The sequence below is a fragment of the Pseudochaenichthys georgianus genome, chromosome 13 (genome assembly GCF_902827115.2).
Source record: "Pseudochaenichthys georgianus chromosome 13, fPseGeo1.2, whole genome shotgun sequence".
Taxonomy (NCBI): domain Eukaryota; kingdom Metazoa; phylum Chordata; class Actinopteri; order Perciformes; family Channichthyidae; genus Pseudochaenichthys; species Pseudochaenichthys georgianus.
Genome location: NC_047515.1, coordinates 8737611 through 8751134, shown reverse-complemented (window position 1 = coordinate 8751134; position 13524 = coordinate 8737611). Strand labels below are relative to the sequence as shown.

The 13524-nt window shown below is 39.6% G+C and overlaps 1 protein-coding gene across 1 annotated transcript in view; it reads left to right on the top strand.

Annotated features, from left to right (window-relative positions):
* The window catches only part of brip1 (BRCA1 interacting helicase 1), a 121004-nt gene that overhangs the window by 22843 nt on the left and 84637 nt on the right, over positions 1-13524 (top strand). Inside the window, 3 exon segments of the mRNA XM_034097979.2 lie at positions 63-240; positions 2307-2447; positions 3000-3161. Coding sequence (XP_033953870.1) covers positions 63-240; positions 2307-2447; positions 3000-3161 — 481 coding nt within the window.

The window sequence follows — 13524 nt, the reverse complement described above, 5'->3', positions numbered from 1 at the left end:
TGCCTCACATTAACAGTTGTACAGGGTATGGAATGACCACTCAGTTTTCTTTGTGTCTGTAGCTTTGCTGAAGACTACCGGGTAGCTCTGCAGAAGAGCTACGCTTGGACGAACCAGGTCCCACCTGATGTCCCTGATGCCCATGGCTTTTTTGTTCGGCCTCGCCAAAGACAACGCCTGGGTGCCAGAGTCAAGGCAGAAGTCCTAACACTCAGCTTCTGGTGCCTCAACCCTGCTGTGGTGAGAGCTTTGAGATTGCACACTGATTTATTACTGAAATAGGTTGTGTAGTAATGAGAAATTTTTCTACGCCAACACCGAAGTTAGCATTGCAAGGGCTCTTGACTAAAAGCCAATCGAAATGTTCAGGATCAGTGGAAACGAGCATTTATGATACTTACACATTTGGTTCATCAGGATAATCTCCACAAATGAACACCTCTTTTATAATAGTTGAAGCCCAAATGGATTTGTAAGAACTAGGGCTGTCAAGTTAACGCGTTAATACATTTTTTTTAACGCGATTAACGCATGTGTATTTTTTTTCCTCGGCCGCCCCGTAGTTTCAGAGCGCATCGAGTTTAAAATACCATCTACAAGCTGATGCGGACAGCCCCGCTCCTGCCACCCGCTTGCAGCAGACCACACTTCCACGCTCACCGGCAGGCACCGACTTGCCATCGGGAGGACCGGGAGGGTGTGTGTCTGTGTGGCCCGAGCGAGAGAGAGACCTTACGTGCATTGTTGTTGTTAGCATCTGGTGCTAGCTAGCTGCGCTAACGGATATAAGGAGCTGTTTAAATGAAAACAGAGGAGCGACATTTCGCCACAACTGCGCCGAGCACTTGACTTTATGCAGGAAGCAGACAGTGGGACATTGTACTAACAGTCAGCACACTCAGCACGGATAGTGCGCAACATGATTGCAGCGTCCAGGCAGCTCCCGTTCGAGCATATGCCTTGAGTTGCACATAGCTCCAACGATCACACACACACACACACACACACACACACACACACACACACACACACACACACACACACACACACACACACACACACACACACACACACACACACACACACACACACACACACACACACACATACATACACATTTAAGTTCAGTTTAAAACTCAGTTCACGGGGCTCATTTTTATATTGCTTCAGTTTATAATCGTAACAGATCGAAAAATTCAGATTCATTTTTCAATAAATTATTCCACAAACAACATAATTATTACATTCAAACAAACTACTTGTAGTAGATAACGTACATTATTAAAAAGTTTACATTACATTTGAATAATAACACGGGAGAAACGGAGCCTCTCTTTTCCCCTCTCCCTCCCTCTCTCTCCTGACAGCACGTCAGTTTCTCATGCAGCTCCTGCAGCTCGCTAAACAGAGGGCGGGGCTTCAGGTGATTATGCTGCGTGTCTCGGTCAGACTCAGCAGCTGATCTGATCTCTCTCTCGCTCCGGTTACACTTCACTCGCGTTTATGTCCAGCTCGATCAGATCCAGCTCTCCTGATCGGCCTTCATAGAGAGCTCCGATCTAACTATTAAGAGTGAATATCGGCCGATAATGACCGGCGGCCGATCGATCGGAGCCTCCCTAATTATTACCAGACATTTTGACCGGCAGGTTTTGAATTTACCGGTTTTTAATAAATTTTACCAGCTAAAAACCGGTAATTACCGGCTAACGAAAACCCTGACACACACACACACCCCCCATTTGTATTGTATTATTGTATGAGAGAGGTTCCAGGTTGAATTGAGGCGAATATTTGTAATAAAGCATATTTGTCCACTCAAATGTTGATAAGAGTATTAAAAACTTTACAAATATTCCTCTAAGGTACATTTAGAACAGATCAAAAATGTGTGATTAATTTGCGATTAATCGCGATTAACTATGGACAATCATGCGATTAAATATTTTAATCGACTGACAGCCCTAGTAAGAACTAAAGCTATGCTAATGTACAAACAACATAACAGTCGCATGACTTAATGTCAATACCGCTAAGCTAAAGGCTTTCAGACAAGACAATGGAGCCCCGAAGTCCTAAAATGAAACTCTTTCACGGGTTTAGGAATCATTCCTGCACCACCCTGTCAAACCTGCAAAATGCTAGTTAAATATGTAATTAAAACAAATGTTAAAGCCTTTATATTTTCTAGTTCTTCAATTCCTACCTATCCTCTATTATTGTATGTTTTGATATGTTTATGGCATACTTGTCAGCAGAACCACCTCTTGGAGATTTACAGTATTGTCTCTATCTGCATCTCCCAGGCTTTCTCTGACTTGAGAAAGTCTGTGCACAGCATTGTGCTGACATCAGGAACCCTGTCACCAATGGGCTCGTTCTCCTCTGAACTTGGAGTGAAGTTCACCATCCAGCTGGAGGCCAACCATGTTATCAACAAGTCCCAGGTCAGTAGGTTTACCGATGACACTGAGCCACTTGCCACCTTGCAGTGGATATGTTTTGTGACTGTTCCAAAACAAAATGTAGCTGCTTGATTCATGGATGTCTAGCTTAATCATATAACTCTCTGATGTCATAAACCTCCATCCTCATGAGTCATTGATATCCCTAAGCATCCCTAAAGCTCCATCTCAGAAAACGCTGTATGATTATCTCCACTTGTCTCAGTCAACTTGATATCCAGGTCTTAAAGGGGTCCTATGCTTTTTTGGATTTCCCCTTTCCTGTATTGTTATATAGGTTTCTGTGCATGTTGATAGTCTGGAAATCCCAATGATTCTGGCAAACAGACACTTTTACAATTGATGCTGCACATCTGTCACAGTGCTAGTCTTGTCCAGCAGATGTCACAGTTTAACCATTGTATTGCAATATGTTAATGTACTGTATCTAATTCCTGGAGATATTGTTGTTTTGTCCCTTAATAATCCCTGGATGTATGTATTATGTGAATTATATTGGTGATATGACATTTACACTGCTAAAACTCTATTCAGGTTTGGGTGGGCACTATTGGTTCAGGACCCCAAGGCAGAAAGCTCCTCGCCACCTTCCAACACACTGAAACGTACGCCTTCCAGGACGAGGTGGGGGCGCTGCTGCTCAATGTCTGCCAGGTCGTGGCCAAGGGTGTCCTCTGCTTTCTGCCATCTTACAAGGTAAATATGTAAATACACCACTAAGACATACTCTACTAAAACAGGAAACATGCTATCGGCACTAAGTACAGATCGTGTTCACGCCGGAATAAGTCCCTGAGGGAGGATTAGGCAAATGAAGCCGCTGACGTCACTGCTTCTTCTGCTTTGGGTTTACTGGCAGGTCGCAAACAACTTCACGGCGTATACTGCCACCCGAAGTCCCCCAGCCAATCAGAAATAGGAACCTTTTTCTCCCACGAAAGTCCCTGCTCTCTAGCAGGGACGGAAAAGGGGGTAAAAAGGTTCTCATGAACTACATTTTGTTCCGGATTTTTTTGGTGTGAACGCAACATTTCGGAACCATATCGGAACTAAAGTGGGAAAAGTACTGCGGTGTGAACGCGCCTTATGAAATAACTGGTCCGATAGGAATCAATGTGTCACATGGGCCACTTTTAGATAGTGTTAATACATCTCACCACTACATGTTCTGGCATTGCATTGGTTAGCTATTTTTGGTGTGCAGCACATGTATAGAAAGTGTAAATATTGTTATAAAATATTTTGTAATTCGCAGTTCCAAGCTGTTTGAGAACCTTTGTGAAACAATTATTTTATTAGGAGTTAATAAGACAAACAATCCAACAAAAGGGATTTGTATAAAACACTTCAATTAAAAAATAAATGATTGTGCCAGGTTATTTAGACTAGCTTATGATTCTGTCTCTATCTAACAACCTCATCATATTCCGTTTGGTTTTTCGTCTTTGTTTTGCAGAAATAGAGACAAAGTGTTTCTCACATAGCGAAAGCGCATATTCATTAATATGAATGAGGTGTAAATGTGTCGGACCTTGGTATCGTGGTGTTCCACATTAAAAGCAAACATTTAAAAAGCAAGAAAGATACATTTAGGATATATAGATAAATGAGATGAAAAATTATAAAAATGTGTAATAAAGCCATTATAACCAGGGGTGCACATAACTTTTTTGCCCTGGTTCTCAAAGGAGCACCTGGAGATGTTGCTTGGTGCTCATCCTTAAAATGAAATAAACCGTAGCTTTTGAGGGGGTCTTTATTTGCCAGACACACGACACAGAACACACATGCAGAGGTGAACATAGAACACACATGCAGAGGTAAACACAAGACAACATTAGCACGACCAGTAATCCTACAAGCTGTCATCACTACCCTCCTGACTGCTCTCCTCACTGTCTTCCTCTCCGTCAGACATGGTAGCTGATGATGTAGGCCTACTACTTCCTCTCTGGTTGAGTTTGCGATTAGCTGCTTCCATCCACAAATCAACAGCTGGTTTTGGGTCGAAAGTCTCTGTTGTCATCTTAGACAAGTGGATGTAATCAAATAAGTGAACATAACCAATAACCTACCATAGCCAATAACAAATGAATGTAACTTATTTTATTTTTGTTGTTCATTCATATCTTATTTTACCTTAACATTTATTTATGCATTTTTTTTTATCTCTCCAGTTTAAAACGATATGTCTGATTTACTGTCCCATAGTATACATTGGAATGATTTCAAACCTGTTTATCTCAATAATTATAAAGGAGTGCCTTGGAAATATGTGTTTACATAAATTGTGATCAAAATGTTTGAGACCCACTGAGATAACTTAGACTAAAGTGAACTATCTAAACACTCAAAGAGTCCTTTACCTCACTGAGCTGAAGTTATCAGCCTCTGTCTGACTGGAGAGGACTCTCCCTCCACATCATTGTAGAAACATCTTCTTCTTATATCCGTTAGAGAAGCTAGCACCAGATGCTAATAACAACTGCGCCGGAACCGGTGCACCCTCCCTCGCTCCTTCGCATTTTGGCTGTGAGCTGCGGGTGCCAGATAAGCCAACATCCCCCATTTTCATCACTTACAGCGCCCATCGTACAGGGCAAATGAAACGTGTAACCGGGATGAAAAGGGTGTTACATTTACTTAATTATGAATGTTGTTACATCGAGGTCGAAAATTAGGATGAGCCCCAACGGGAACAAATGTTTTTTCCCTCCCAGAACTGCCAGCGCAGCGCCTCCACAGATCTGGCGCCCTAGGCGAACATCTATAACGCCAGTGCTACGGGCCGGCCCTGACTTCATATGCAACTCGCAAATGTCTTTCTCTCTCTTCTCTCTTTTCTCTTCTCCCTTCTCTCTCTTCTCCCTCTCTCAATGTTGGTACGCAAATGCGCCTTTTTTCAAATGACCCGGTGCTCTTTTTTTGGCGGAGGTGCGCATGCGCACCTGCGCACCAGTTATGTGCAGCCCTGATTATAACGCATCAATACAGAATGCAATACAAAACAGTACTAAGTATCCTAAAAATTCTCAGCATTCTCAGCAATGTGTTTGCTATTGTACGGCATTGCATACATATGACAGAAGATATTTTAAGCATTTTTTTCTGATCAGAGTACACAAGCATTTTTCAGAATATGGTTTCATGCTAAGTTAGTAATTAGGTTTGTTTTAGAAATGTGCTTTGTTGTATAACGATCCATAAATGAACATTATTAAAGGTTGTAAAAAAGGAGCAAATAAATAACTTTTTAAACTATTTCAAAAATAATAATGAAAAAATAAGAGAAATGTTTCAAAAATATATAAAATAAGCAAAAAAATGAATACGATAAGAGACGGACACATTTTTCTAAAAGCCAAAAATATGTGTGGTGCATCAGAATGTATGGTGGTTGAGCTTTACAGTTATTAAATAGACTGTGATGAATAGACAAATATACAGAAGTGTGCAAGATTTACAGTATTGAAAATTAGAAATGGATCACAGGATGATTGTGATCCTTAAAGATGATTGGTGATTTCATAATTTATACAAAATATCTACTGCTGCCATTTTCTTGATTGAGGTGTCACTGCCCCTCATGCTACCTACATCCTTATACTGTGGGTGTGTATGTTTGCAGTTAAAACCTACATTTCCACATCCTACCACTGGGAGGAGCTAAAGACCATAACTTTGAGTCATGTCCTGTGTTTTTGTTGTTTGAAGGTATTTCTATTAACTCGGCTTACACAACATTAACCCTTGTCATAAAGCCTAAACTAGATTCCGATAGATCGCACTGCTCAGAAGCAGCTGTTGTTGGTGTCCTATGGTACAATAGATCACCATTACTAATCAATGGAGGTACTTGTCAAGTACTTGTTCAATGCTGTCATCCTCTTGGAAGTGTATCCTCTTACAGTTAATGAGAGCGCTTCTTAGAGCGCACTCATAGACACTTTGTCCCCCTTTGTTTGTTATGCGTTTTTCTTCATGAATAATGAATATCCACTGTGGCTCAGTTGTCACATTAGCTTACTCAGGGACAAGTGGATTTCATTTTTCATTGTGTTTGTCCACATTGCACATGTGACCGGTAACTTTGATCAATTAGCAATGTCTGTCATACTGCTGAAAATATTTTACAATTGAGTGAAAAGTCATTACGAAAAAAAGATTTATTTTTAACAGATACTTTTTGTGCCAGAACGCGCCTTTATTTGAGATGCAGTGTTGAAAGGGGGAGACATTGCCTAAAATGTTCGGCCGGCTCTGGAGTCTAACCCACTTACTTGGCAACTGGGCCGCCGGCTCTATCCACTGAACTATCTGGCGGCCTAATAACCCATTTTTTAACCCATTGTCAGCAAATGGATTATGCATCGGATTATAAAACTATATTTAAACTAAAAATGCCTCTCCTCTCCCAATTTGCATTTGAATCCATTTTAGAGGTTCCTTTTTAAACAAGCTTTAAAAGTTTTGTATAGCCAAGCATTTAATCACCACCATTATAACATATTGTCCAGATACAAGTCTTTACCTTTTGAAAATCTTAGGTTTTTGAAAGTCGTGTATAATGTGATATAGAATATGTAAAGTTGTGGAAATTAGCCAATAGCTAAATCTGGTTTAAATCATCTCTTATGTCTTTGAGATAAATGTTTATGCATGGTCCTTGTTCAATAAAGACATCATAAAAATGGTTGCTTTCTCCAGTAATTCACAGAAAAATAAAGAAAGAGTATAGAAATCTGAAAAATCTAATATTTTGAATGAGCCACACATTTTGTTGTGCTTTCCAATATATGAATATGGTTAATATACATTTAACATCTTACTATTTCTAAATGGATTGGTTAAGTAACATTTTTGTCAGCAGTGTACAGAAGTCCCCTTTTCCTAACGCTCTGTCAATGCCTCATTACTTTATTTTTAAGGATTTTGAACTTCTGAAGTGAACTTCTCTCTTGCTGTTACAACTGGAAGTACTGTCATAGAGACCAGGCATCAATAACAAACTGTTTTGCTGTGATGAATGAATCTCATGTAAACGGGACACATTTTCCATAAAACTGTGGATCTTCAGTCGTGTTTTGCCCTTGGCACGTATAGTTTTTGCCTTTGGCATATTTGTGGGGTTTGTGTTCAACTTGTATTTCCACGCGTCACATTCAGTGATCATTGGTTTGATTTCACTTCGCTCTATTCCTCTGGCCTTGTTTCCCTGCTATCCAGTTGCATTTCTGATGAATCCAAACAGTGAGGGAAAGCTAAGACTCGAGTTGTTTTCTCATTTTACCTTCCTTTTTTTCAGCCTGTGCTGCGAGCCGAGGAGTGACTATGAGCTGTGGGATGTTTTTTTATTATTGATAGCCATGTAGGAGTCTCCTATCTCTCTCTCTCTCTATGCTGATGCATAAATATTTAATCTGCAGTCAGCTCTTAAAGATGAGGAGATATGAAGGGCTGGGGTATTAATTGGAGCCCGTGGAGGCCTTGTTGGTGCCGCTGAGTCCCGTCTTCCCTCTGGTGTGTGTGTGTGTGTGTGTGTGTGTGTGTGTGTGTGTGTGTGTGTGTGTGTGTGTGTGTGTGTGTGTGTGTGTGTGTGTGTGTGTGTGTGTGTGTGTGTGTGTGTGTGTGTGTGTGTGTGTGTGTGTGTGTGTGTGTGTGTGTGTGTGTGTGTGTGTGTGTGTGTGTGTGTGTGTGTGTGTGTGTGTGTGTGTGTGTGTGTCACACAGAGTACAGGTCATCTTCAGACATCTCTGTTCAGTGTGTGTGTCGTCTAAGTGATGACTATCAGTAGCGGACCGCAGTTGATCTGTGATCCATGCAGATCTCCCCCACGGTTTAATTACACAGCAAGGCTCAACGCTAACTTTTAAAAGTGGTTGCCAGGCTGGCAACCAGGCATCATTTGGTTGCCAAAACTGAAAATACGGTTGCCATTTTTAGTCACCTTATATTTTAAATAATTAAGATACTATAGTTATACATCAACTTAATAATGAACATGTGACACAAAAGAATGTTCAAATGATTTACAATAAGTAATTAAAATAATTATTTGAAACCTAAGTGGTAGTAAACTTGTCCACCCTCAATTGCTGGTATACAAAATACCAGTAGTGCAGCTGTTATGTTCTCCACAGATCCCTCACAAATGAATCGAGCAAGTCACTAGTATCTTGGTCATTCGTTGTGTCCCTTTCAAATGTGGGTTTTCTTGACCTTTGTGCTGACCCCCACCATAGATCCACTGGCCCTTCAGCATTGAAGTCTTGATTGTGGTTCTGTCATTGGCCAGACTAATACATTTCTAATGTTAAATGAATGAAAACCATTCACAGTTAAGAAATAGATAATAATTATTAATGCTGTAAATTTCCTTTAATATGTCTAACTATATTTAAAATGTGTTACCTTTTTAGAGAAGGGATTATATTTGTATGCCAATATTTTCCTATGGTAAAGTTTCGTTTAGCACTTTTATTTTGGTAGTAATAAGATCGGGACTCTTATTTTGAAGGAACTTTTACCGGAAGTGAATGCACAACAGAGCAGAATGTACATATATATTTCGCCTCCCAAGACTTTACACATTTCCTCTTTGCTTTTCATTCGGGTTCATCTTGCGCTTTATCAGTTGAATCACTTTGATCATCCGTTTGAGATGTTGACGGGTTGGCCGAACTTTTTACCCCACAGTCAAACAACTTAATTTGCTTCGCCATTTTTTGTAAATCAAACACACGGCGCACCGCCCACGCGAGTAAACGTGCATCGCTTTCTGGCTCCGTAATCACACCAATGCACGTGTAACTTAAGTATCAGGTTCCGACTGGTCACAACAATAATTAAATATCACTTTTAATACAACAATTATTTATCTATTTTGGGGTGCACATTTAGCTGTTTGCTGTCCTTATTTCTTTGTTAAAAACTGGTTGCCACTGATGGCAACCAAAGGCCAAGAAGTGGTTGAAATTTTTTCTGAATGGTTGCCAATGGCAACCTGGCAACCGTTACTGTCGAGCCCTGCACAGCTATCATCACTGTGTGAAGTAAAGTTCTGCTGCCGATCGAAGGCGCAGGTACATTATAGTCCAAATGATTCTGAATAAAGTATTTTGGTGCTGCATAGATATCCCGGGCTACAAATCGTATTCTACATACTTAATAAAATATCTTTGTTTGTTACAGATCCTTTTAAAAATCACAACATGATCATTTTAAATGATAATGAGAATAATGAATCATCAATCCCTCCAACAATGTGAATCATATTGCAATAGCAATATTCATCAAGGTTATCACAATTAATTATTTTTTCCTAATTTTGCAGCCCTGAAATTAAAGTTTAAAGGTGAAAAAATGTATGTGTATGTACAAGATGGGGAATAACGACCGGTTTAACTAGCTCATACTAGCTTAAAATACACAACTAAAACAATTAAGGAAACGATTAAAAAAGTGCATTTTTAAAAAATAAATATGCCAAAATGTGTTTCCCAACCTTTGAGTTGTATATTTTTATGCAAATAACCACTATAGATGTAATAATATGAAAGTAAAATAATAAGATCAAGAATGTTTTCAAAGATTTTCTTTTGTCGGCCCCCAGTTTCTTTATTTCAAATACAGTTAAAAGAGAGAGATAGAGGAGAGGACATGCGTAACAGGTCGAATTGAAACCCCTTAGTACATTGGCCACCAACTCTTCAGCTGATCTTTCCAGTGGCCCTATGTTAAGCATTTTTCATTGGTTTAACCTGACTTTGATGCTTGGGAAATTATTTTTAGTATCAGTGGTGCACCTTCAATAGCACATTTTAGTTTGTTTTTGCGAAAAATAATCCTGGCCGTGACTCCAAAACGAAATACGATTTGAACCCTGAGTTTGAGATGTGTTGCACTCCTTACTATCAGCCTCTTACACACATCTGGATCAGGGATAGACAGAGAGAGCTTGGACGCACAGGCCTGCAGGGTCAAAGGGTTTTACCCCTCTGCCTTCACACACACATACATAAACACATAAAGTCAAAAGAACCCCCTTCTAAGATGCATTGGCACTAATAAGTGCAATGTATCTTTTTAATAGCAGGTAGAATGACTACACAAGTAGTAATAAAATGAATCTTAATTGTTGTCAACAATGCCTTTTCAGGACGGTGTTCGGAAATTAGCTGTAACTAATGTTGTCTTTTCGCAGCAATAGCGTTGGTACACTGCAGTCAAAATAGTTCAAAGAAAACTCGAGAGAATGTTTAGCTCAATAAATGTCTTTTTTAAGAAACACAGACACAAAGTATATGCTTGTAATCACAGTCACACGCACACACTTTCCTACTGAGCCTGCACCAGTGCTGTGGTTTTGTAGCACTTTAGCCTCAACAGCCCCCCAGTTAATGCCCATTAAAACCACAGCGAGCCCTGCCGTCTGGTCCCAGCCGCCAAAAGTAAGGGCCCGGTGCTCCACTGGATAAGGGGACAGATGGTTTATTAAAAAAAAAAGGGAAAAAAAGCATGGTTTTGCAGAGGTGAAAAGAAGTCGGGGAATACAAGATGCTTTTAAAAGAGATTGAGACAAGGGCCATTAGGTGATGTCGCCTCGCTGTCTGTGTGAAGACGCACCCAGCGCTGGCGCCTGGGCTCCGCTGCGCGTGTGTCAAGTCAAAGTCAAATCGGAATGCAGAGCGAACACCCGCCAGCACACACTCCGCTCTTAGGGATCCGGAGCACCAATCGCACAGCTCCTTAAGTACTGAGGCTGTTTCTGTCTCTGTTTGGGAGCATATTAGATTCATGGGTCAATTTTACCAGTGTAGCATATCCCTACGGATTCTTTTTAGAGCTGAGGTGATGTTTTATTTGAGTTTTTACAGTGGAAACTTCAGGATTACTGCTGTGTGACTAAGAGGGAGCTTTTTATTTTTAGGTTTAGAGTTTCAGGCTTAACAGGTCAAATGTAGCCTAAGACATCTCCCTTCTTTGATACCTCTTTTAACTAGACTTCAGAGCGTTACACGTATAATTAAACGTAATGTGGAAACTTTAGAGATGAGAGCATTTGTATTAGAAGGAATTTATGGCTGCCCCCATTGATCAGTTGGTTATTAGTCACTTAACTATTTATTTTCTTAGTTTTAATAATGCAAAAAGAAACCTTATCTCCGCTACCTAGCACCTTCAAGCACCTTGAATTGCCTTAAGCACCTTGAATTGCCTTGTGTTGAAAGGTGCTATATAAATAAACTTGCCTTGCCTTGCCTTACCTAGGTCAAAGATGTGCTTGGGAAATGCTTGTTTTTCCGACCAAAAACATGTAATTACCGTCCAAAATCAACAGAAAAAGGAGAAAAATGGCAAATGCTCAAATTTGGGCCACTGCAACCAACCTTTGATGTTTATTTGATGCAGAACCTAAATTATTTATCTGTTTTTAATATAAAAGAAGCAACTATCTGAGTCTTTTTGGAGCGAGTGGTGAAAATACACAGTTGAAAAACTCTTTGGAGGATGTCATACTGATCCAATGAAAATTATACAACGGCTCTTGGTGATATGTTGTCAGAAAAAAACTTATTTTCTTGTATCATTTTGCCAATAGTAATAACATTTTAAATTTTCAATTAATTTGATTGACACCCTATTACATTTTGCCAAGTTATCTCACTGTTATCTAGGGGTGTAACGATTCACAGAATTCACGGTTCGGTATGTACCTCGGTTTGGGGGTCACGGTTCTGTACAACAAGAAAAAAAAATTAAAAATCCCAAATGCATAATTCCAGGTTTGTTGTTATTTAACAGTAGTGCAAGTTTTAGTATAAAAATTACATTTTGAATAATTAACTGTATTACACAGTTAAAAACAAACCACAAACAGTACCACACACACTTAGATGGCCATATTATCTATAATGGCTGATGTCAAACAAAAAGGTTTCATCAAGCTGTAAAACTAAAAAGAATGTCTTGAAAATATTACAAAATAAATAATAAGAAAGTGTTTCCAGGGCGCATAGCCGTTGAAATATATATGCCAATAGCTTCTGTTATTTAGTGGGAATATTGATACAGCATTCCAACTACTTCTACGCATGAAATTCTTTATTATTCGGCCGGGTTATTTTGGCCGTCTTCTTCTCCCACATTCCACATCGCAGAAACTCTGTTCAAACATCAAAACGTTCAGCTCTGTCGGGAATCGATTGCTATTACTTTTCTCATTCATAACTTTCATAATTCCAGAGATATATCCCATAATTCAGCACATTTTTAACATGGAAGTCAATGGAGAAACTCTTCAGATTTGAAGAATCTTCATGCAACTTCAACTGCTAACTGCTCCTTCATGCTTTCACTCAGAAACCTCATTTCAACTTTAAAATGTTACACATCTTTCTGACATTATTCGTGTTACACAGCTTTTAAATCTGATTTGTACTTTTAGAGATATTAAACATTGTTCAGACCTTGGTAAAGTGGCCTTCTTCAGATTTAGAGTGGAGGACAGATTGAAATTCGCCTTCATATTTATTTTTAAACCTGCCATAATTCCCAAACCCTACATTCCTGAGACATAATTTTACATGAGAAACGTAGGAAAACATCTCGTAGCTTGAAAAATAAAAATAATGCTCTTGAGGGCATGAAGTGACAACAACTTTCAACATGTCTCCATTAAACCCCATTGTAAGTTCAGCCTCATCTTTCCCCACCACAGCAACCTCCTCTCACTGATTACTGAACATCACCATGGAAACCTTTGATCTCTGGACACGTCGTTAGCTCAAATATAAACACCTGTGTCATGAAACACGATGATGTCATAACTCCAACTGACATGCTCAGAGCAGCAGACTTCAGATAATGGTCAACACAGCGCAACATCAAATCTGGTGCTACGTAATGTGGTGTTACTATGGCAACGCATCCCTCGCCATAAAACAGCAGCAAACTTCAGATAATGGTTAATGGTCCTGTCCTCAACAGCTCTATGTAAATTATGGGGTGTCATCATATGCCATTTCCGTGGAAACGCATCCCTCGCCATAAAACACGA